This window comes from Scophthalmus maximus, chromosome 14, assembly GCF_022379125.1.
Source record: "Scophthalmus maximus strain ysfricsl-2021 chromosome 14, ASM2237912v1, whole genome shotgun sequence".
In the NCBI taxonomy this organism is placed as follows: domain Eukaryota; kingdom Metazoa; phylum Chordata; class Actinopteri; order Pleuronectiformes; family Scophthalmidae; genus Scophthalmus; species Scophthalmus maximus.
The window spans coordinates 22639170-22665126 of record NC_061528.1 but is presented as its reverse complement, the minus strand read 5'-3'; the positions used below and the strand labels follow the sequence as shown (position 1 = coordinate 22665126).

Genomic DNA, 25957 nt, shown 5'->3' with positions numbered 1-25957 from the left:
GCCAGTGTGTGTTCACTGAGGATCTTTTTTCTTTTTCCGATATAAAAGTTTTTATTTGGAAACATGATTTAAATGTACATAATATATTCCACCCGCTCTTTCTTCACACGTGTCTCAGATAGTCCGATGCCGCGTGTGTGTCTGTGTGTGTGTTTGTGTGTGAAGGCCTGCAGGCCTCTGCAGCTGTACCTGCCAAAATAAAGGCAACACTATATACACACACATGTATATATATATATATATATATATATATATATATATATATATATATATATGTGTGTGTGTGTGTGTGAGAGAGAACTTCCAGTTCATTGAGTGTGACACAAACAGAAGATGATAGGAATATGATAGTGACTTGTTCTTGTGGGGATAATGTTATCATTATTATTATTATTGTTACTTGTGATGACCTGCGACGTGTGGATTGATTTCTTACAGTGTGCTGTAGTCGAGCTCACACTGTAGCCCTAAGTGTGGACGATGCGCACTGAACAATGTGTTGTCATCACGACAACTAATCCACGCGTAATGCTCGTGGTGAGGGGCGGGGCCACGTGGAGCCGTTTCCTTCGTTCTCTCCGAATATTTGGATCGTTGTTATTCGTTGTGTTCGTTATTCATCTGTATTCATCTGTATTGTGTCGTCTGAATTTTGAATGAATTTATTTTAGCTCATTTAAAGGTCTGAAAATAAATGTTGAAATATACAATGAAACATTTTTTTCGCATTTTAAAATACTAGAATCCAAATATACTGTACAATTCAATTCTGGTTGGTTCATTTTAAACGTATAAAAACCTCAAAGCCCCCTGCCCACCCGAAACAATACATTAATACAAAAAATAATAAATTAAATACTAAATACCAGGCCAGGCCAAGACCTCGGGCTCGCAGTATTTCTGTAATATTCCTATGGTATTCCTGAAGGCCAAACTGTAAAAGAGACTCATGAAGGTGGAACAGCAGCCCCGTGTGTGTGTGTGTGTGTGTGTGTGTGTGCGCGCGCGTGTGTCCAGGCTGTGGTTTCCAGTAACATCTTTGGTTTGGCGGCGGCAGGTCGCTCCGAGAGTCTCGACGTGTCCGCGTCTGCTCCGTCGCGTCCGCGGAGGAAGAGGAGAAACGCCGCGCTGTGATGAAGAGCCCCCTGTCCCCTCTCCATCATTAAATTAGATACTATGTATTTACAGAGTCCCGGGCGCGGGGCCCCTCAGTCGCTGTCCTCCTCCTTGTCCTCCTGCACGGTGGTGGTGGAGTGGTTGTACAGTCCCTGCGCCATCAGCTGCAGTGCGAGCCCGTTCTTGAAGCCGCTGGCCTTCTTGATCTTGGCCCGCTTGTTCTGGAACCAGATCTTGATCTGGGACTCGTTCAGGCCCAGCTCCTGGGCCAGGGCCTGCCGCCGCTGCTCCGTGATGTAGCGGTTCACCTGGAACTCCGTCTTCAGCCTCTGCAGCTGCTCGGCCGTGAAGGCCGTGCGCGGCCGCTTGTCCTCTTTGCCGCTTTTCGACTTTTTCAGTTTCCGTGTCCTTGGGCCTGCAGTAAGGGCGAAAGGACAGGAGAGCGGGAAGATGAATATCCAGCGCAGCGATGGATCCCAACAGTCAACAGATGCAAACATGTGTGTGTAGGCCTACAGGACGCAACACGCGAACAGAGCCTTCAGATAATCTATGTTGTGTAATTGTATATCTTGGTTATTGCAACAATGTATTCGTTTTATTCCACCGCTGTTGTTGAGGTGTTATTATGTTTGATGTGTTGTAATGATCAGAGTGTGTCAGTGTTACTGTGCCCCCCACAACACGCATTTATTTACCTATTCATTTATAATAATATGCATTAAATAATAACTCTAGGATCATCCCGACTGAACGGGTTTCGTTCAGAAACACGCCGTCACTCAGACTTCTTCAGGGTAATAAATTCATAACACAAGTTAGTCTATGTCTGGATTTTGTAATAATAATAACAGTAATAAATTCTATTCATATAGCGCTTTTTCATGGACTCAACGTCGCTTGTAATACGCAGCCTCTTCGTTTATGATGTTCTTTATGATTCTACATGTGTGTAGAATATAAAACGTGTTAGTCCGCTGGTTCACAAATTAACAAACCGCTTTGCCTCAAAGTCAAATATGAAATGGAGCGAATGTGTGGGGAGACACACATTTTCCTTTAAGCACAACAATAATAAGGAGCAGGGGATGAAACACGTGTCTGTTTGTGTGATGGTGAAATGAGAAGTCGGACTCGGAGCAGACAGGCGGAAGTCTCCTGGTGATGCTGCAGACATTATTCACCTTTACCGTTAATTCCATTGTGTTTTATTCCGCCGTGCGCCGCCGACAGCGGCTCTGCTGCACCGGGCTCCCGAGGCGGGACCGACACGAGCCCAGTCGGCCGGCGATCAACGAGGGAAACGACCTCATATCGAAATAAAATGTTTATCGTCGATCCGCACATCATCACGTCCCTGAACCACGCCACGCGCTCCGAGGCGCCACGCGCTCCGAGGGGCCACGCGCTCCGACGCGCCTCGGGGCAGACCCCCGTTACCGGCGGCTTGTTCCTCTATCCAACTCATCAGGTTCAGACCGTCTACTCACAACTTTCTGTTCACAAGATCTGAACTCATAAAAACATCTGAGCTATTGTTTTGTCTACTTGCAACGTAACACGCAAACACCTGCAGCAACTAGTTTACAGATTTGATTTGTTCGGGGTTTTTTTGCAAATTGCATTAAAATAATGTTATAAAATCCACAGCAGGGAAATACAAACGATATGTTTTCGTGTTTCTGTTGTTCATTATGAACAAACTGACCTGACAATATAAACTATTATTAATTAGTCATACTTGTGTTTTATATTAGTTTGCATTAAATCCTTGTCGATGGCAGAGAACATGTAATAAATAATATAGAACTTTAAACACAACCGACGGGCTCGTGTGTGACAGTATACAAAAATCATAATCATAATAATCATAATACGAATGAAGTAAAAAGTAATAATATGAATAATAATATTATTAATAATAATAATGAAAATAATAAATGTGTTAAATGAAAATTGTTGCGTGCAATTTCTTTTAGTTTTTTGTGACAGAAAACCAAAATATGAAATGGAGTTAGAGCTCGTATTATAATTATCCCCCGTCGAACCGGACGCTCGCTGTGTTCTTCGTGAGACTATTGCCTTACCAGATGAGGGCCTGTCGGAGTACCGGGTGCAGTAGACCCAGGCCGGCCACAGCAGCGGCTGACTCTCCGGTGTGGGCGCCCCGGTGCCGTTCAACACCACGCGCGAGGAGGAGTTGTTTTCTGCGGTCGCTCCTCCGCTCCTCTCCTCGGCTTTCACGCCGCTGCTCCCGGTGGAGACGGCGGCTGTGGCTCCTTCGCAGCCGCCGTTGCTCTTCTTGGGACTCGCCAGAGAGATGGAGGAGGAGGTGGAGGACGAGCTGCTGTCACTGCTGCAGTTCGAGTCCTGGCACGGGGTCCCGGGGAGGCTTGGCCTGCTGACGAGAGAGTGGACGCGCTCCCGGCCGGACGTGTGCGCCCTCTCCCGCGCGCCCGGGCCGTGCTCCTTCTTACAGCCGAAGTCCGGTCGCAGAATGTTGTCAATGAAGAAGTTAGTGGTTCTGTGGGCCTGCTGGGCGGCCTGCAGAGGCAGTGTGGGCGGCGAGGGCAGGCTGGGAGACGGGGAGCCGCTCTCCCCCTCGCTGCTGTCCGTGCTGTTCACATCCCGCTGCTCCTCCATGGCTGCGTCTCTGAAGAACGTGGCTTCTGTTCTCTCAGTCCAGTCTCACCGCGCGGGCCTGCTCGTATCCAAAATGTGAGTGCAGGAAACACTATAGCATAGTTATTTTTGCTCCGAAATATTGCTGGTTAGTGTAATTATTCGCGAACTGTGCACATCCTACTTGCGCAAAGGCGCTCCGGCGCGTCATGTCGGTGACTTACTGTGAGACTATTGCGTACTGCTCTCGAACACCAGGTTTTTTTTTCCACCCCTGTATGACAGTCGTATCTTCACATTGCCATGCGGACACACACACACACACACACACACACACATGCACACACACACACCCATGCACACCCAAACGCCAACCGGAGGCGCATGAATAACTTGGAAAGCTCACTGGACCAATCACCGACCAGGTCACTTTTGGATGTGGGGTGACGACGTCCAATAATGTGAGACGTTTTAGAGCAAAGAGGGGAGCTGCGGAGCGAAAACAAAGAAGGGATAATCACTTCTCTGCACCTTCAGCATCGAATCTGTTACACCTCCAGCTGAGCGGCGGCGCAACAATGACCCTGGTGCCGCCTGGTGCCGCACACTGACCCTGCTGCCCTACACTGAACCTGGTGCCGCACACTGACCCTGGTGCCGCACACTGACCCTGCTGCCGCACACTGACCCTGCTGCCGCACACTGACCCTGGTGCCGCACACTGACCCTGCTGCCGCACACTGACCCTGCTGCCCTACACTGAACCTGGTGCCGCACACTGACCCTGGTGCCGCACACTGACCCTGGTGCCGCACACTGACCCTGGTGCCGCACACTGACCCTGCTGCTGCACAACTCTCTGTTTGATTCACTCATGTTCTGGTTGCACATTAAACGTCCTGCTTTTACAAATCAGACACATCAGTACAAACTTGGCTCATCAGGGTACACACACACACACACACACACACACACACACACACACACAGCACCATTGTCAGCCTCGTTGTTTCATTGTTTTTGATAATTGATAGTTTTAATTTCTCCTGATCAACAGGACGTTCATCTCCTGGCTGGAGGAGAAGAGACTCTCAGAGCCTGTCACCGTCACAGTGTGAACACTTCATCACAGTGGGCCGAGAGGAGAATGGAAGGCAGAATAATAGAACCGTTATAGAATACGCTGCTGATCGTCCTGGAATAAAGAGAGACTGCACGAAAAGTCGAATTATTTGTTTTAATCCATATTAAGACTTTTTCTTTGATTTGGTTTCTGGTGTGAATCCACAGGCCCGTGCGCTGCTCACCTGACACGTCTGTGTGGTTTACATTCCCCATCGTGTTGGGTAATTATCGATTCACATTAAGGATTAATTACAAATTATTTATCTGAAAATACCAAGATCTTTCAATGACCTTTAGTGTCATTAGTCCATTAATAATCCCACAATTATTCCTCCGTGGACGCGGAAGGGTCAGGGTGTTGACAACGAACTAGATACTCACTCTGATATCAATCATAAGGGACATTGTAATAGTTAGACGTTTTGTAATTCATCTCTATTTGCCTGTAATAATTCGTGCATCGTAATTTTTTGTGCTACGGGAAAAAAATATGCTGAGATGAGGAGCGATGCACAACCTTCACTCTGTAAGTGTATATTGTTATGTATTCAACTGCTGTAAATATTCTGCTATTTATCAACATTATAATAATAATAATTATGGAATTATTAGAGACAGAGGAGAGAGAGAGAGAGAGAGAGAGATTTTCAGTACGTCCTTAAACACCGCTTCGTTTTCGTTGTGAGTATGTGTGCGTAAACATATATATATATATATATATATATATATATATATATATATATATATATATATATATATATATATGTATATCTTACATATATATTTATGGAAGAAATTAGCTTTTATCAGGACTCAAGTATAAACCACTGGAGACTGTTGACAGATATTTTGGGATATTTTTTCAGTTGATAAAAAACATGGCATAAGCTCTAGATGACCTGTGTGTGTCATAGACCTCCACGAGGTTGTACAACCAAGTTCGACCGCTCCTGACTCTCACTGTACCATCACAATAATATGTAGTATGATATAATACTAGCGACGTACTGCCACTGTTCTTTCATTCAATGAAATCTGTGTAGAGGCTCTGAAGGTCTGCTCCTAATCACACAGGAATACTGAGTCTACAACTGTACTGTACTGTAACTCCCCCTGAGGAAGTAAAGGAAAGTTGAATTCAAACTATATCTGATTCATAATCACATGAGTATTTCATAGAAAATGTTCACAGCCCACACAACTGAAACGGCCCAACGCGTGGGCACAGTGAGATCCAACTATTAGGGGGCGACATCTAGTGGTCATCTGTGAGATGTCATTTATGAGAACCAGTGGATAGATCTTAAAACAACCTTTTATACAGCTGTCTAAACTCCATATACTGTATGTTGACATAATCATGAAGTAACACGAGGATTTATTGCACGATACTAGGCATTACCTATATTTGTACATACAACATATACACTTTGTGCATTGTGTCAACATTGTAGTTTGACATACTCTGATAAATAAGACATCATTTCTTCGACACTTAATGTGACAGTAAAATAATAATGTGTTATTATTTTAACACCAGTATTGATTCCATGGTTAACTGCAGAACTCAATCGTGCAATTAAATCAGCATCTCGAGAAATTTTGGAAGGTGGCATTTTATAACAGATTTATATGATATGATGTGATCACTGTCAAGAGCACTGACATTACCTGTAGTCCAATAGATATTCACTGATAATATCTAATAAAGTGTGTAAATACAGTGAAATGGAGTTAGAGCTCGTGATCATTGTTTCAACACTCTTCTCATATTGCTATTATTTCTAAATACTGTAAGTGCACAATTATAAAGACAAGTTTAACCAGGATTAACACATTACCCACACCATCAGTTTGAAAATTGCAAGGATTATTTTAGTCTGATAATGTGTTGGTCTAACTTTATGAAGCCACATGTGAAACAGGGCCCTGGATATCAAGTAGTAAGAGACTGAAACCCGTCTAGTGGTAGTTCTGTACACGGCCACTAGAGGTCAGCGGTGGCCCTGCTGTGTCCGTCACCTTTCGCTTTTAAAGCTACAGTGTGTAATATTTAGAAGAACTTCTTCACATAAATGTAATATATTGTCCATAACTATGTTGTTAAACCACCTGTTACGTATGACGGAGCAGGACACAAATGCAGAGTGCAGTAAAACAATAACTTGGATAATTTGAAAAAAAATAACAGACTTATGTCCCAAAAAGGTAAAAATATGAAAATCAGTGGAAAGATATGAAACAAAACAAACCAGGGAACAAAGGACGAGGTGCGAGCAACTTTACCACCAGATGGCTCCAGACAATTACAAAAGTGACACCCTGGGGCTTTAAATGGATTTGACCCTGACCCTGACCTTTACAAACTCACTAACCATTCATTGGTGAAGAACATAAAGCCCCACAATGCTCTGTGGCAAAAAGTGTTTGAGGCGTACCTCCTTTCACCAGTAGAGGCGCTATTGTAGGAGACGGTTGACATGGTGGTTTTTACCACACGCAACATAGGTTGTTGTGTGAGTGTGAGGACTTGTTCAAGAGTTAGTAGACACAAGTCAGCGTTATTTTATTGATTAATGAACTGGCACAGGTTAATATTGTAACAAGTAACGATTCTGCAATGATGTAACAAAATGTCAATGCCATATGTCTGGACAATGTGTGATTAAAAAAAAGGTTGGGTTTATTTACATGTTGAATAAAACCAAATGAATGAAATGAACGAAGGCTTTGAATGTTGAAATCCCCCACGATAGTTATGTTGTCTGTGCTAAGCACTAACTCAGATCCAAAGTCTGAGGATTCCAATTCAACTTCCGAGTAAGTGGAAGGTATACAGTAACTGTTCTTTTATATCCAGTTGGTGTGTCAGAGACTTAAAATAAGGCTTTTCAGATGAGTTATAGCTAAATTTAGGTCGTGGGTTGATTTACAGTTTCTCGATTGCTAAGACATTTCTTGAATTAATGCTCCATATCCAAATCTCTAAAAACAAATGCATAACTGCACATTGATTTTCACAAACTTCCATGTCAAAACCAGACTCTCCACGCAAAACCACGTAATCTTACATCAGAACCAAACTTCAGACATCACAAAAGTTTCACGGATATGGAGCAGGACCCGAACGCAGATCGTAGAAAAAATGTGTTTAATCAAAAAAGGCAAGCTTCACAGTCTATAGCAGAACTGGCAGGCAAAAGAAAAGCTGGGCATCCAAACCCCCCACAAAAATTCAGAAGAAAAAAAACAGGAACCAAATAATAAACCACACCACAAGGATGTAAGCAGGAACAACAACAGACGAACTGACACAAAGACCAAACACACATAGGAAGCAGGATGATTAAACTGAGGTGAGACACACGAGGAACAGGTACAGACAATCACAGGGGCAGGACACACAAGAGAACAGGAAGTGAAGCAACACAAGGAAGGAAACCACAAAGTAAACCAGGAGATAGCAAACTAAATACAAGAAGGGATTACAAAAGTAAATTAACAAGTCCACATGAGTTCAGGCGAGCAGAATCATCACTCACACACACACACACACACACACACACACACTACAAACTGCCATTAAACATTAAACTGGTGCCATCACTTTAAAACACTTGAGTAATGACGCCTATGGTTTCACCCCAGAACAACACAACAAATGTCAAATAACCTACAGTAATGTACTGTAGAATACAGTAGAATAATTTCCTGACCAACGAAAAAAAAGAATCTAATACTGGAATAAATAATAACCTAACACAACAGGAAGCAGCATCCTGGGTGTGGTCTGCGTCAGCCGGAGAAGCTCATCCACATCACAGGCGACATCAGCCCGAGCCAGTCATAGACCTGCCACCGCTATGCCAAAAAAAACTCAATCCAATAGTCCCGCGGTCCATCCAGGAAACCCCACAGAGGTAGAGAGGTACGTGGACCAAGAATGGGATGGAGGGGGAGGACCCCTCGGAGGCCGATGGCAGCACACGTGGTCACATTCCCTCCTCGCTGGCCAGGGAGGCCCCTCCCCCGTCTCCTCCTTTTGATGAAGCAGGAACTCTCATCCACATCCCATGGACAAGGACATGGTCAACACGAGTCACACCAATTTCATCTGAAACAGTTTGTTTCCTTCCTCCTCCTCCTCTTCCTTCATGTGGATCCATTGATCCACAACCAGTGAACTGCCCCATGGCCCTTCTCTCCATCTACCCTGAGCTTCTGATTGGAGTGTGAACAAGTTGGACTCCTGTGTTTCCACCTGGGGAACTGTGTTCAAGTTGTGATGACTTGAGTTATGAATATTGATGATATTGATCAATGACAAATGAACCCGAACCCCTTTTGCACAAGTTCTTCAACAAGCCTGAATCGTGTGTGTGTGTAAACGGGGAAATAGTGTTTAGAGTTTTGGTAAAAGTCTGTCAGTCTTTTGGTAGCTTGGTTATGGTTTTCAATAATAATATCTGGGAATATGTCAGCAGTCGAGATATCCGCCCTCCTTGACCCGTGCTTCTAGGAATATGTATCAATATGATTAGTGGGTGAATATTAATTTAAACCCACATGTTCTGGCTGCAACCAGGTTTCCGTCATACACAATAAATCACATCAATGTGATGAGGGTTTTCATGAATAACTATTCTTCTGTCTACTGACTTAATCAAATTCAAGTGGTCCGGGGGCAGACAATCTCCATGTGGTGTTGGGTGGGGAGGGGGACTGCTCTAGTAAGAATAACAGAGAAGCATGTAAGACTGGAAACTTTGCCTCCGGGTCTTGACCGTCTAAAAAACAGAAACCAGGCACACAGAAAACTGCAAAGTCAGTCATTGATGTTGCATTGTCATTTGTAACCACTTCCCTGCATGTACGTTTGAATTTCGTCCAGCTCAGCTACAAATTATTTACAGTTCCTTCCCCTCCCGCAATCTGTGTCCACTCCACTTTTGTGCAAATGCTCTGATGCAACTGGTGCGAATGGTGTTTTCCTCTTCTCTCCGCTGTGTCATAAGGGCTCCTGAAGTGGGGAGTGGAGGTCGTGGTGGGTCTGGAGAGCATGGAGTCATCGGTGGACAGGCCTGCGGATCAAGTGTCATACACGCACAGTAACCCGCTGTTTGACATGTCATTCAGCCATAGTGAACTGAACAGTTTCCATCCCAACGGTGAGTACTGCGGCAGGACAACATGACAACCACACTACTGGAGAGAGCGTTCAGTTATCACGTCAACCAACCAGTTGTCATCACAGCTCTCATCTTATTTCTGTGAGCTGAAGTTATATTTGTATTCATCATGTGGGCTGCGAGAGGTTGCACATTTAAAACCATTTGCAGATGAGCTGCAGCTCCCATACCATAATAAATAATGGCATCTAGTTGTGAAAAAGCTAAATGTTGGATTAATTAATAATACAATTTGTTCACATTAACAACTCAACTCTTTTTCTATCAGTCTCTTTTTCGCCTGCTTTTGTTCCTCCGCCGACGGGATTCTTTGTCTCCCGCGAGCACGACTTGTTTTCGACACTATAACACAAGATAATGTACATAACAGATGAGTCAATGTCTTGAATGGGTGTAAAATGAAGGGAATAACAGCAGCAGCAGCAACAGACACTGTGATACGAATCAAGGTGGATTAACAACCTGATCAGAGTCAGAATGGTTGTTTCTGTATGAGCAGGGTCTCACATACAAGTCATTGCTTTAACAATTTGGTGAATACCAACAAAGTAAATATGGTGTAAAAAATAGTGTCACTTTGTACACGTTACTAGAGCATTGAATGTTTTCACTCCAGCCATATCATACGAAACACATGTTTAGTTTCAGTGGATATACTTCTTTTTTTATAAATGATTCAGTTGCTGACAAGAATTGGAAGATGCTTTTTCTCTAATTGAACTGAATTAAAACAAGTCCCCATTGCTCACCTGAGGAATCTTAATGTGAGTCCGAACCTTACACTCAAGTGCCGTGTGAGCCTCTACAGAACCATGAAACATTTGCCAGGGTCACTACAAAATGAACATTCATATATCATTTTTTAATATTTGTGTACTGTCATCTGTACTCTAAACTCCCACGTGTGAATCACAAGTGCGACAATTTGAGAACAAACTTGTATTGCATTGTCTTATGTCTCGCATTGTATGGGTAATGTCTTTTATTGTTTAATAAGGAATCTATCTCTCAAGTGGTAATTATACCACAACATCAGATATTTTGTTGAAGAAAAAAAAACATGTCTGTGAATATTTTTACTGATACATTCAGTATCAATGCATTTGCGGCCTGCCCAGGACATAGATTGATTGCAAAACAACATAACTGCTGTTGCACTTGTACAGTGAAATAGAAACATACAACGTACAACAGAGTAACATGACTCCCCCTTCACAACCTCACAGCTCGGCGCTACACTCCCAACAGCAGAATGACCCTTCATACATAGCGACAGAATTAGTCGACAGAATTCTTTGTGTTTCCTGCGATTTTTGCAAAACACATTGTTGCAGGATAATCCATGCATTCAGAGACAGAATGAAAAATATACACCGACCACCTGAATGCTTATTCCATATTCCTCTGCACCTCATGGAAGTAGTTTACCATTCAGTCATCGACTATCAATTACCAACCGGGTGTTTCAAATGTATTTCCCTCTTTGTGTTTCAGATCTGAAGCCGGCGAGGCCCAAAAGACAATGGTGTTTTCATGTGATTGTTGTGTACCTGATCTTGCAGACTGCCCTCAATGCCTTTCTCCTTTATAAAGGTACAACTGCATAAATGATTGGTAAAGGACATATTTATAGACCAATTTATATAGTAGACTACACAAACTACTTGTCATATTGATGTAATTGTGCACTGTACATGTGAAACAAATGTTACTAATTATTTGTTCTCTGTCTGTCCCAGTTTTCACATTGGAGTTGTCACTGCACCCCAGGACGGAGAAGCTGGTGGACCACCGTGTTCCTCAGGGTGGAGCGGCTGGTGAAGACGACATCCAAACTCTCATCCACAACAACAGTCAAGAAACCAGGACCCTACGAGGACACCTATGGGCCTTGCAAAGCCAGGTCACCCCTACTGTTTCAATGTTGCCAATTTTCTCATATTTTGAGTTAGTACGAACAGAAAATTAATCTTCCACTTACGCGTCATTTTTTCTTCACGTTGAAGCAATTATACATTTATAAAGTAAATAAAATGTGTGTATATATATATATATATAAATTTCACCTCATAATGTCAACATTATTCTGTTGAAGTTTGCAATTCGAATGTACCTGCTAAATGTTGTGGGGAGCCACGGGCGCGCACATCTTTGGTAGATGGAATTGCGTGGCTTGATATGTCAGTTGTTAATCGTCGCCATACCCAATATTTTCCGCTAATTTACCTCAAATTCACAAAAAATTAGCTTGTGACGTCAACCTGCAGACGAGACAGGAGCGTCATACAACAGGCGTCATGTGTCACTCGTGCCGTGGTAAAGTCAGAGTTGGTGATGTGAGGGCAGGTGATGAGCCTTAAGAGAGAAGGGACGTCAAATCATTTTCCCTTGCTGCATATTGTGTAAAATTGCAATGAACGGAGGTGTTCTGATCCAGCACCAGCAGACACGTCTGTGCAACATCACGTGTTGGCATGTTTTTTTTGTAACTATATCAGTGGGGTTAAAGACTTCAGCTTGACCTCCTTGCGGTCATCGATCACCTCGCTGTGGCAAGTGTTTTTTTTAAAGCCATTTTCATATGAATGCACTTCCTCTTTATTTCAGTGAAAGTGCAACTCACGGGCGACTCCGTATTAACATCTCTGCTTCATCCACACTTTATTCTTGCTGATGCTGCTTAGATATACTTTTATCTCTGGACCTGTGAAAGCAGAACCTTATATCAGTAAAAGGTTACAAAAGATTATTACCAAATATACAGTTTCAACATTTTAGGAAATAGGCTTAATTTGCTCTTTTTTTGAAGAGTGAGATGAGAAGATGCCTTTCAGAGTCATGTCTGTTTAAGTACTGAGCTGGAGTCAGCATATGGCCTTATGGATGACTGAGGAATTGCAATTGAATTAAGTTCAGATAAGGAGGAGGAATTGTGCTGAATTTATGTATTTTCTCACTTTAAATCAAATCTTCATTAATCTAACGTGGTCATGATTGACAGCAATGCTTTAACACTACGCTCACATTTGTGTTTCTGTCTTGACAACAGCTCAACGGTCTGTGTGGAGAGAATGGTCAGCTGGACAGTCTGAGGTCTGACCTGAGCCTGCTCAACACCAGCACCCACAGCCTGGAGGGCAAACTGACAACCATTGGCCTCACACCAGGTAAACTAGCGTTTATTTAAAGTCATCGCAATGTTAGCAACATTCACAACATTACTCATAAATAACACAGAGAGCATTTTGTCCACGTTGAGGTTAAAGGGTTGGTTACAAATATGTTCATGGATTGACCTCAGTAACTCAAAGCGCTGCAACTAACTAACTAACTGACACATTTTAAGACAGTAGCTACTTGAACAGGACATGCATAGTTTATAAACACAAAAAAAATCTTCCTGTGTGTTTCCTCAGGACCTCCAGGTTCTCCAGGAACAAATGGACTGCCAGGACATCCAGGGGCACCCGGAGAAAAGGGCCTCAAAGGTGAGTCATCCTTATAGAACAAGAAAGAAAAAAACAACCTCTGACATATTATGCAAAAAACATCTTTTCAGTGTTTGTGCACAAACATTTGTGTATGTGTGGAGCCTGCCGACCCACAAACTGTGAACAAAGACCACCCTCTGGTTTTTTGGTGAGCTGGCCTCTGAACAACTGGTTCAGATGTCTCTCCCACTGTGATGTCACAGTTGGACTCTTGCAGCCTCGCCTGCAGCTCCACTTCTCTGGTGAAGGAGCGTGTCATTTCCAAACATTTTGAAGTCGGTTGACAAATCACAACAGACTGACACTGATGACTTTTCTGAACATTAGAGCTTGTAAACCTTTTCAAGTGGTAACACAAATTAAAAAGTATGAACCTGAATGTGAGCATATGTCACCTTTGAAATAAGTTAGACATGTGAAGGTGTTGTTACTGAGTCACTAGGAGAAAGCTAACGAATTAAAGGAACAACTTGTACAGGTACAGGAATAGATGCAGCAATAAAAGCACCTTAAAATTGACAAATTTAAGATATCTGTTATTACTGTTAGAGCCTTGTTCCAATCGCTGATCTGAAAACTATCCCAGACTAACAGTTTCTCAGTGTTAAAATTTACCCAACTCATTTTGCGAAGGTGCCTATGTGTGAGGCAGGAGGCATTTGCTTTCAGCTGTTGTTCTGGTGATGATCAGGACATTGATGACCTGTCATGTATTGTCAGATGGCTGATGAAACCTGGCTGATGGATGGGCTGCAGCCTTTTTCTTAACATACCCTTGCAAGTTAGTCAATACACTGACATTTCCTCTATGAAATCTCTATCAGGGCCGGAGTTTTACTCAAATTGACCAACTCTGAGGCAAATGTTTCCCATTACGTCAATCAACACACAACAGCAACACAACAAAAAACTACCATATATACTGTATGTACAGGGTGCGATTTGCTGGGGGGGGGGGGTTCAACTTATAAAACATGTGAAATACCTAAAATATAAAATGTTAAACTCAGTAAAGCGCTGTCACATGAACAGTGCGATAGAACGGACAACTGGTCACTTTCCCAACACTCTTAATGCAGCAAGAGCTAATCCTCTCATAAAGGGACCTACACTCGACCCATCTGACGTGAGAAACTACAGACCTGTCTCTCTTCTACCATTTCTTTCCAGAAGTCTTGAACCTGCTGTCTTCACTCAACTTTCTGCATATCTCCACCAGAATAACCTTATTGACCCCCACCAGTCTGGATTCAAGGCAGGGCACTCAACAGAGACTGCCCTCCCAGCTGTCACAGAGAAACTCCACTTCCTCTCCTCTGTTGTCATCCTGCTCAACCTCTCAGCAGCTTTTGACACAGTGAACCACCAGATCCTCCTCTCCACCCACACTCTCCCTGTTCACATCCTACCTCAAGGGCCGCACCTACAGGGTTACTTGGAGAGGATCGATGTCCGAACCCTGCAACCTCACTGCTGGGGTCCCTCAGGGCTCTGTTCTGGGCCCCATCCTCTTCTCTCTGTATACCAGTACATTAAGCTCTCTCATTCCCTCACATGTCTTTTCTTACCATAGCTACGCAGATGACACCAGACTCATGTGGTCCTTTCCACAATCTGAAATCCAGGTGGCAGCACGAATCTCTGCATGTCTGGTGACATTTCTCAGTGGATGTCAACGCACCACCTGAAGCTCAATCTGGACAAGACGGAGATGCTCTTCTTTCCAGGGTAGCTGTCTCCCACCAACGACCTCTCCATCACCATTGAGAACTCTGTTGTGACCCCTGCTCAAACTGCAAGGAACCTGGGTGTGACACTGGACGACCAGCTGTCCTTCACTGCCAACATTGCAGTGACGACCCGCTCCTGCAGATTCATCCTCCTCCAACCTACCTCAGTTCTTCCACACTACACTGCTCCTACGCACCCTGCACTGACTTCTGGTGTTGACTCGATTCCGATTCAAGGCACTGGTACTCGCCTACCCTGCTGCGAAATGTTCAGGCCCTTCCTACATCCAGAACATTGTCAAACCTTACACCCCAGCCCGTCCACTCCTGCCAAACGGCTTGCTACTCCCCCACAGTGAGGTGTGAGCAGCCACCGCTCAACTAAATCCCGTTTGTTTTCTGTCCTGGTTCCTCAATGGTGGAACGTGCTCCCCATTGGCAGAATCCCTTCAATGCTTCTGTCGCAGACTAAAAACTCTTTGAAGTTGATTATTTAAAAGAGCACTTGAAGCTGTTTTTTCTTATGTACTTTCTTGATTCGTGCACTTTTGGGTAATATCTTGGTTCCTGGTCCCATCAGCCTTGATCAATGCACGGCTTTTCAGAATGTCACCAAGCACAAATATTTGGAAGGGGGATTTCATTTTTGTTTTGTGTATCGGTGGCAAACAAGTCAAGTGCTGTGACGTGCAGTGTGTGTGAACCTCACTCGCCGACACTTTAAGAAACGTGCTCGCGCCGGCCATCAATACCTATGTGTTTAGCCCCTTTGCTAGCACATCTGTCTCACAAACTGGAGGTTGTGAGTTCAAGACCCCCCCCCCCCCCCCCGTGACACAAGGTCAAATCTTCCCCCGCTCTGTTTATTTCACAAATTGCACCCTGTCTAACTACGCATATGACTGCATGGGTAACAGGAATGAACAGCAGGCTAACGACAAACATCACTGTGCTATTGACTGGACCATTGCAGACATCGTGGCTGCTTTCCTTCTGGCTTTGTGGCTATTCCACTAACTAAAGGGGTCAGTGGTTCGCCCCCGGCTTCAGGGGCAAGCTGAGTGGGAGCATTACACCAACTTTACCAAATCAACCAGCTTGATGTACAGACGGACTTGTGATTTAAATATAGCTACAGTATACGGGAGCCATGTGATCTAAACAACTTACTAAAAGACTGGAATTGTGGTGAGTGACTCAGAGGCAGACTCTTCAATGGTATACACAATACATAACCACTGTTTGTGTGCATTGTTCTTCATTCGTCACCACTAACTTCCATAACTGAATGATTCTTTCCAGGTGACAGTGGTGTTGCAGGCCCCCCAGGACTAAAGGGTGATATGGGAATTAACGGTCAACCTGGAGAGCGCGGAGATAGAGGGCAAATTGGTGGGTTTCAATCAGGTTATTTGTGTAATAATGTGCATGTTGTAATTCTTAAAGCTGACCAAGTATGACTAATAAGAAAAAACTCGAACCTCTTGGTTGGAGGTTAAATCACAAAATGTGGCTGCAACATAAAAGAGGGTCCTACATCCCAGGTCAGTTACCTCTCAGCTCAAACTCAAAACCACATCACTTTTTCAGGTGCACCGGGACCCACTGGACCTCCTGGACCCATCGGTAAGCTTTTTTTAAACTGTCACAAGATCCGAAACTATTATTAGCAACAGTTCTAGGGATAGCAGTGTCAACTACAATTGTCATATGGATGACAATTTAGTACAGACACTCAAGGTCCCCAGATGCTCAGTACAGCTTGAAAATGATGCAATATTCATTGTCCTGTGATCAGTGATGATCAGTCATCCAAAACTATAGTTTAGAAAGTTATTAGACATAGCATTCTTGATATGGTTCATCTGAACCTTTTTCTGTTCTTGATAAATTCAATTTTAGGAATAGTATTTCACAAAAAGTGAATATTGAAAATAGTTCTGCAATGAGGTTTTCAAATGCGGGCAACTGAATGTGTCAAATTCACTCAAATTAAAGGTGATAGAGTAAATTGTGCTGCTAGGGCAGGTCAATGTGTGAATGTGCTGCTCATTATGGCTCTCACATAATGCTTTAGCTATTAGGGTCATATTAAATGTCTTAAATTCAAATCATTGAAAAACAAATAAACAAACAAAATGGCCCAAATATATACTGTAACATATGAACGAGGCGGACTCACGGGTAGGGTTCTGGAACGTCATGACACGAAACACAGGACCAAACTAACAGAGGTCCCAACAGCATGTGTGTGCATTTCAGCAGAAAAACATCTACGTCAATACACCACATGTACTGTACACCACATCTCCGACCGCATCTCTAGAAATACTTCCATCGTGGATGTGTGCAGCCACAGCTCCTGCTATTTAACCTCCACTGGAAGTGGAGCCCCTGCCCTTCAGCAGCTGCGTTCAGGGAACAGATTCCAATTTGGCTGACATACTTTGTTCCAGGAGCACAAATACAGCAGCTCCTTTTCTGGTGTGTTCCTGAATATGACAACCTTGAGCTTATGATTTTCTCTTTCTTCACTCTTTAGATGCCAGCGTTGTCTTGTCAATCTGACAGCGCAGCTACTGTCATTGATCTGTTCATTAGTCCATCGTTGGAAAACAATGTTGCCATCAAAACAGAATGATTTCATCTCCAGCTCAGCAGTTTAGAAAATGAGTGCAGGTCAGTGTAGTATTCACGTGTTCCCTCGTCTGAGAAAAAAAACACAGAAAATGTTACTGAGAACAGTATGGCTGTATTAATAACCATCTCCCTCCTCCCACACAGTTTTGCTGTGAGTGCACCGCGACTGAGCCAGTCCCAGAATAAATAGATAGTTTTAAATCAATTTTATCATTAAAAATATACAAATAAAATTATCATTTGATGGCCAATAAATGGACTTCTACACACTGACATATGAATCTCACACTTTGTAAATGCGTGCGGCTCAACAAAAGATTGCGCTGAGGAAGATAAGAGCTGCGGCTGTGACTGAGCCGCTCCATGGTACGAACACTGTCCGCAAGTCCTGTTTTTTAAGCTTATATTTGAACCAAATTAGAATTCATTGCCTGGTACTGCTGAAGGGTGTGTTTGTTGTATGACTTACAGAATGGCATACTGACACCAAATGATCTTTACTGTGCGAGAGCAATGACCACATCACGTCGCAGCTTCATTGAAACTGGAACATAAAGCAATCAAGCTCTTCCTGCATGGACAAATGTACCAGCAGATTGAAGTTGTGAAATAGTTCAGTTTCCCTTCCTCATTCTCCTCATGAGTCTCAGTATCAGTAATATTGCTGACACTGCTATTTCGTGTAGAGAATGATACAATTTGCACAGCTTGCATTTAAGAAATATGCACCAAAAAATGTTTTTAGATAGCATACAAACAAAATGTAAAAATCAACACCCACATACACACACGGGGGGAGAGGTACAAGTGTGTCCAGTTCATCTGGAACACAAGTCCAAGAGGCTCAAACCCATAGATGCCTAGTAGTATGATACAAAACAAAACAAAAACAGGCAAAAACTAAATCAGTGCATTAATACAAGTAGAAATACAAGTAGAATCACATTGCGTCCAGATGTTTTAAAAGGGGTCTCCAAGATTCTTCCCATTTATACTGATGTTTTGAATACTTGGTCCTCAGTTTCTCCATGTGGAGAAAGTTTTTTTTTGCTAGAACCATGCCCATCAATAAAGCTGTTTGAATGTGCAGAGGGAGGATTAAAGAATCCCCTGAGCATCCAAAGAGAGCCAAGTCTCTGACCGGAGAGAGAGTCTTGTGTCAAACCCCGGAACAAAAGACAAATACTCTTGACCAGAACATAAAAATAATTAGACAGCTCCAGAACAAAGGCAACAATGTACCATCATTTGATTTACATTGTCACAAATTGGAGAAACAGAGGGGTAGAAGTAATGTAACATGACCTTAGTACAACAAGTATTTCTTTCTCCCAAGCCTTTGTAATACAGCTGACAGACACAGTTTCAAAAGAGAAATCATTTACACATTAGATGATAAGCTTCTTACTCTCTGGGGAAACAGAAAGCAGTGGACTCAAAGTGGGGGATGTGTTCCCTGACTTATATATACCATGTAGCAAATGTGTTGTCCAGTGATGCTGGGTCACTTCATGGTTGAGACACAATGGTGTATATATAGAAACCTTAGGGCCCTTGAATATGCGTTTGATTTGAATACATTCAAATTCTTCAAATATCTATCATATTTCTGGATTTGATCAGATTATTTAATGTCTGCACAGAGTTAATTGTTGGAGGAGATTTAGAGGATGATCTGTCTAAGAATGAGTCTTAATAGCAATTAGTCTAATTTCATTTCCACCAATGAAAATATTGGACGATCCTTCCTCTGGGAGTAGGAGTAGTGGGGTCGTCAGAGTTTGTGCCATAAATATTCAACAAGCTAATCGGGAATGAGTTAATATCACCGGAATTAAAATAAATCTCCCATTTGGATCTTTAATCTGGGATTTAAGTCCGAAAGGAATAGTTCAGGAAACAGGACTGCTACACACCTCGCTCGGGTTGTGAAGGGTGCAAGGTACACCGGTGAGACCCAACCAGGTCTAAGTTTGTAATCAGCATCTTTAAAATTACAATATCAGCTTTCAATGAATTTAAATGAGGAAAACCCTTTGCCACATTTGATGTTATTTCCAAGGCCTCTAACATTCCATGAGTTTAGTGTAATTTTAATACATATATACATGTGTGATATGAAAGACAATGGAATACCAGGACAGAGAACGAGAACCAAAATACTGAGCTGAAACACCAAACAGCAATGGAGTAAACCAAACCACAAAAAAATGAACAAAATAAAAAAGAATCCCTTCAACACGAGAGTTGTTCATCATCATCACTCTGACTGTGTGTGTGTGTGTGTGTGTAGGTCTCAGGGGCCCACCCGGGCTCCAAGGGGAACCAGGGACTCAAGGACCAGCCGTGAAGGGAGAAAGGGGCGATCCTGGGGCTCCAGGTAAGGGATTGGATGTGGTTGTTCAGGTTCTATCCAACCAGGGGCCTGTACCACGGAGCGAGGTCACTGGCTTGTTCAGGAGTAACCTTTGTGACATCGGTGGTAACTTCTCGGTTAACCTGTACTACAAAAGGAGGATAGGTTTATCCCGAGTTATGTTGCCATGTCAATCTACGCTGGATCTCAAAAAAGCAGCTTTTGTTGGTGGTCAACTCAGCCCTGTTCATGAACACAATGTTAAAGCCCAGTCGATGTCGGATCGAGAGAGGTCACTCTGCAGGCGACGGTGTTTAGAAACCGTCAGAATCCTCTGAGTTTTTGGGGCTACACCCACACAGAGGATAACTGCATTTCCTCTACTTGTTCATAAAGCCATGAACATGCATTAAGTAACCTTTCATAATCGATCCAACTGTTCATTTAGATGTTAAGCAACATGTGTATGTAGTTGTACAAGTTTTGAAACATCATCGAGCTGTGAAAACAGGAGAAAGACGGAGACAGGCGACAGGTGTTTTCTGTTCAGCAGCTTCGCCAAGCGCCACACTGCCTCCTACTGGCAACATGGAAGTACTTCAAGGATTCTCTGATCACTATTCCTTCACCTCGATGGAAAACGATGACATTGATTCATAGGACTTAAGAGAAGTCATAGGCGACGAAATTGAAAGGAAAAGGTTGTGACATTGAGAACGTTTGCTCTTGCTCATATGTAACCACCTGACACTGTATGGCATCAGATGTAAATGCTTCAACCGCAACGGTAACTGACATGATGACTTGTCACTTCTGTGTCATATTCATGCTCTTCTTCTTCTTCTTCTTCTACTTCTTCTGTGGATTCAATCGTGTACATTCGTGCATGGTGCGTCATCTTAAATATTGCTGCTGCAATGAATTGTGGGGCGTTTATATCTCCTTTCCTGACACACAGGAAAGCCCAGTGTACCCTATGCTAAAGGAGATAGAAAATGAAGCATTGAAGCTCCTTTCCTAAGCATTTAAAGAATCTGAACAGCTCTTATCAGGGTGCTGATCAAATACTTCTGGGTCATTTCACTCAGTTTAGAACCTTCCTAAGAAAATTTGACAATTCCATCGCAGGGCAAGTGTACTACATACAAAGATGCAAATATTATCATTCCTGAGAAATTTGTCAAAGATACGACCACATATGGTGGAGTTATGACAGTATGATGTTTCAATAGGGGGATAATAATTAAAGCTGCAGGCAGCGATGATCAGGCCCTTGCACATTCTTGAACATTTTTTAGGGGGCCCAATGGAGCCATTTTGCAATTCCCAAACCCACGACCCATCTCAGATTAAACTGCTTATCGTTAGTAATGCATGTGCCAAGATTTGTGCATTTTCAAGCATCCTTGACCCCTTATAAAACAATTTCCTGTTTCATGGCGAAGCATGTGTCGCCACAGCCACGCCTTTCGACTAACAATAAAACCTTGAGCGTGATCCTTAAGGTCCATTCTATAAATTGGCCAAGTTTGGCCATTTTCGCCACATCAAAATCAAACGGACAACTTCCTGTTAGGTGTAGGTAATGGCCCCTAAGGGGCTTTTTTGTAAGTCCTGACATAATACATGTGCCTACCAAATTTAGGGGGCGCTATTGAGCCATTTGACACAATTAGACTAAAGAGCCATTTCAAATATCAGGATTTGTTTCTCCTGACATGTCTGCCATGTTTCGTTGGACTCAAACCGCCCAAAGACAAACACAGATTCACAATATATCATCAGCAACGTCCACAACAACAGCTGACCACATTTGAGGTGGATCTGGTGAACTTGCAAGGTAGAGGACGTAAAAGTACAAAACATGTCACTTCCTGTTCCCTGCAGTTGGCGCTGTGACCTTCGGTCAATACTGACATGTAGATGTGTTGAGGGCGGGGCCGTTATCGGGACTGTCACGTCTGAGAAGTTGGGGTCTGATCGGACCATGTACCTGTGATCACGAGCAACTTCCTTTTTCACGGCGAATGATCAAAATTCGCTACGTCGTCACGACAAGGGCCTCTGACGAAAAGTCAGGATTTTGATACGTTCTCATCCAATAGGTGTTCAGATGACACACAGCAAATTTTAAGTTGCTCATGTGAAATCTGGGGCAGTGGAAAATGAGCGCAATGGGGAAAGAGAATAATAATCCCTTCAAATACAATAAGGACTTCGTTTTGTAGGGAGATATGAAATAAATACTTCAAACTTGTACAGTCTAAGTGCTTTATGGAAAACATCTTCAGTTATTATCAGTGAGTAACCGGCCGATTTCAGAAATGGGATGTGTAGACTCGAATTCAAGTATCCTCATTGTTTTCACATATCGTAGCCTGCGTGTCCTTCTATCTTAATCATATTGGCTGCTACAGTAACTCCCAGTCAGGCAACCCGGGTTTGTCAACGTCCTTCATTAACCCCAGGTTCAATCGGAGTAGGTTACACTCGCTTGTCGTACAAAGCCTCAGACAGAGAAACAAGTTTTCTTTTCTCATATGAATTATTTCATGGACTTTTCTCATGTACGTAAATGCTGTTTTAGAGACTTTTTTTAAACCTCTACAGAAGTAAATTCTAATTATGTGCGAGAAAAGCACCCAGGTTTTCATAACTTACTTCTGCCTGTGCACTTTGATTTCAGGCCCTCTTGGAAACAAAGGTGACACAGGGAACCTTGGTCCAAAAGGTACTCGATTCAATTCACACTCACGCTTATAACGGACCTCAGAATGTTAAATGCACCTTTATGTGAATGTGTCTTTATCTGTGCACTTAGACGTGTGCATGTGTGTGAGATACCTGATGTAATTTGGTGATCTGTGTCTCCAGGATCTGCGGGAGTTCCTGGTGCTCCTGGGCTCAAAGGAGAAAAAGGAGACGGAGGACAGCTTGGTCCACTGGGGCCCCAAGGTCAGCGGCATAGTGTGTCACATCCATATGGTTGGACTGATGTTTGAGGGGCCGATATTTCCTCTTTAAATCCAACTTTATTTATATAGCACTTTTCAAACAAATCAAATGCAATTCTTTAGAGGTGATTGACAATGTGAATTAAAGACTGATTTAGAGAGGGTAGGGTAGTTGATAATAAAAGATAGATTTAAAATAAAGTATAGATAAATGATCAAATAAAACGAAGTACTACACAACATAAATTCTACCAAGATAGTCAAATTTCATAAAGTTAAATACAGAAAACTGAATGATAGTGATCGACACTAACATTTTATTAAAACAGAATATAATAAAATAAATAGCCATACTAAATATGTTTTTTTTTAAATTATGTTGAACAATATCAACATGTTCAGTTCCTCTCAGATCTTCTGGAAGGCTGTTCCAATCACATGGAGCGTTAAGCCAAAAGCAGCATCACCAACACTTTTCATACTACTACTGCTGTGGAGCAGCTTAAAGGGCAGAACCAGAGGGTCTGAAGGGCCGTCCTGGTTCACACACCACCAGCAGTTCTGATAGGTACTCAAGTGCAAGTCCATGTAGTGATTTATAAACTAGTAACCTTATTTTAAAATCAATCTGAAGACTAACTGGTAACCAGTGATTAAAAGATTGTGCACTCATGGAGTGACCAGGAGCAGGACAGCCGCTGGAGGTCTGGACATGCGCATTTAATGGGGGGCTCAGGCAGACGGCCCAAGGGCAGGATGGACACAGAGCGGGGGGGGGGGGGGGGGGGGGGCTCAGGGGAACGACCCGGAGGTTGGGCACCCGGAGACATCCCCAGAAGTCAAGCTGTAAGCCGATGGCGAAGGACAGTCCACACAGGGGGCAGGGCTGGAGGCCGCCACTGAAGAAGCCAGGGACGAAGGCTGGGTCTCTGAGCAGGGGAATGTGGCAGAGGCTGAATCTTACCGGGGGCCACTAAAGCCCAGAGAGAACAGGAATAGAAGTCGGCCGGGCCATTGACGGGGGATCAGGAACAGATTCAGGAAAGTCCAACACTGAAGCAGGAGTGGCGTCTGGGTCACCTGACACTGGGCAGGAGGACCCCTGAAGCTGCAACTGAAGGGACGTCGGCAGGGACCCCCCACAGGCGCTGGCTCAGAGTCACTGGAAGTGCCATTCACCAGAGGCTCTGGACAGCTGGGCAGTTGTGGCTCTGGATCCAGTAGCTGGGCAGCTCACAAACCCGTGACTTAGGCGTCGACTGGTCACTGGAAACCCGGAACTGAAGCTTGTGGTCGTCCCACTGGGAGCTGGCAGGAGGCGAGCAGCAGTTGAGGGTAGAACTTTGAAAACCATGGTTTGGATCAGATCAGATTCTGAGTGAGAGTCTTGGCAGTGTACTTTTTGGTCCCTGTTATCATTGAACTCCTCCACAGAAACGCAAAAAGTTTGCTGGGTCCAGAACTTGGTTGGTTTGTACTGTTGATGTTTTGATCATGTCAAGTAGTGAGGAGCAAGTCGAGAACAGTCCCCCAATGAAACCCCATTTAAATCCACTATATCCACATTTTTGTTTGGATCCACACCAAATTCAATAAGTTAAAAAAAAAAAAAAAATCCATGGATTATTCACTGTGAAATCAGACAACAAGATGATCAACAATAAAACTGTAACAGTAGAACATAAACACAAGTGATCAGGATGAAACCGGATGGAATCAGTATGTGTAAGGATGTATTTTTGAAATTTTCCCCTCACAGGGCCTCCTGGTCCACCAGGTGCCAACGGAGTCAAGGGAGAACCAGGAATCCCAGCAGATTGTAAGCATGCATAATACTTTACTGGGAGCAGCAGTAAAATGACTCACTACACACACTTAATATGATTTTGAAGGGTTTTTAAAATGTCAAAAAGTAGGGTTTGGTGTTACCCACCGTTTTGGAAAAGAGTTATTCCAGGAAAGCCAGCTGTGTTCAAAAGAGAAGAAGGGGCTATTATTTAAGCCAGTTCCCCCCAACACGCGTTGTCCTTCACGTCTGGAGTTTTGTGTCGCCACAGTGAAAGTGCGTCTTGTGCCGGGGAGGAGACGAGGGCGTGTGGAGGTGAGGCACAGCGGGACATGGGGCACCGTGTGTGACGACAGCTTCGATACCACAGATGGCAACGTGATCTGTAGGATGCTGGGCTACCAACGGGCCATTTCCACCTACACTGACGCCACCGGTAAGACGTCTGCTGCCACCATCACATCTGCCCTCTGCACTAAACCATCCACTCCCCAAAACAGTCATATTAGAAATAAGACACCTTCTTGACCTCCAGCAGAAGATTGATACGATAACCATGTGGAAGCATTTCAAAAAAAAGAAACATTTGTATATTTTTTTATGGGACGGAGTGGGATGGTAAGGAGCCCCTTATATAAAAACCAAGCTTTGTACCAGAGTGTCTGTCCCTCATCATTCATGCAAACATTCACCATTGTACGTGTTTCCTGTCGTTCGGCAGGGTCCGGTGATATCTGGCTGGATGACCTCCAATGCCTTGGAACAGAGTCTGATATCTTTGACTGCCCACACAGTGGTGTCGGTAATCACAACTGCCAACACACCGAGGATGCAGGAGTGGAATGTGTCTAGATTGACATGAAACCAATAATTGTATCTCAACACATCGTCTTGAATCACAGTACACTGTAAACATAAGATAAGCAATTAAAACTACTGTAGAAGTTT

The 25957-nt window shown here is 43.4% G+C and overlaps 2 protein-coding genes across 2 annotated transcripts; one reads left to right on the top strand and one right to left on the bottom strand.

Moving 5' to 3' along the window:
* Positions 1–240: 240 nt before the first annotated feature.
* LOC118282605 (homeobox protein engrailed-1-like) lies at positions 241–4007 on the bottom strand. The gene is made up of 2 exons (XM_035603854.2): positions 3204–4007; positions 241–1531 (listed from the first exon to the last, which is right to left on the bottom strand). Exons 1-2 carry the CDS (start codon positions 3757–3759, stop codon positions 1209–1211), a joined length of 879 nt encoding a protein of 292 aa, XP_035459747.1. The 5' UTR covers positions 3760–4007; the 3' UTR covers positions 241–1208.
* A 5781-nt stretch (positions 4008–9788) lies between these two features.
* marco (macrophage receptor with collagenous structure) lies at positions 9789–25957 on the top strand. The gene is made up of 13 exons (XM_035604357.2): positions 9789–10031; positions 11547–11645; positions 11792–11955; positions 13102–13219; positions 13469–13540; positions 16576–16665; positions 16864–16899; positions 20207–20293; positions 22956–23000; positions 23144–23224; positions 24983–25042; positions 25281–25445; positions 25731–25957. The coding sequence occupies exons 1-13, from the start codon at positions 9923–9925 to the stop codon at positions 25859–25861; spliced, it is 1257 nt and encodes a 418-aa protein (XP_035460250.2). The 5' UTR covers positions 9789–9922; the 3' UTR covers positions 25862–25957.

What these genes read in the sequence shown, in the direction of transcription:
- LOC118282605 (XM_035603854.2), bottom strand. Translation starts at nt 3,759, where the DNA reads ATGGAGGAGCAGCGGGATGTGAACAGCACGGACAGCAGCGAGGGGGAG. An exon ending in CTCCGACAGGCCCTCATCTG is followed by an intron (nt 1,532 to 3,203) that starts GTAAGGCAATAG and finishes CCCTTACTGCAG; the next exon opens with GCCCAAGGACACGGAAACTG.
- marco (XM_035604357.2), top strand. Translation starts at nt 9,923, where the DNA reads ATGGAGTCATCGGTGGACAGGCCTGCGGATCAAGTGTCATACACGCAC. An exon ending in GAACAGTTTCCATCCCAACG is followed by an intron (nt 10,032 to 11,546) that starts GTGAGTACTGCG and finishes TTTGTGTTTCAG; the next exon opens with ATCTGAAGCCGGCGAGGCCC. An exon ending in TATGGGCCTTGCAAAGCCAG is followed by an intron (nt 11,956 to 13,101) that starts GTCACCCCTACT and finishes TCTTGACAACAG; the next exon opens with CTCAACGGTCTGTGTGGAGA.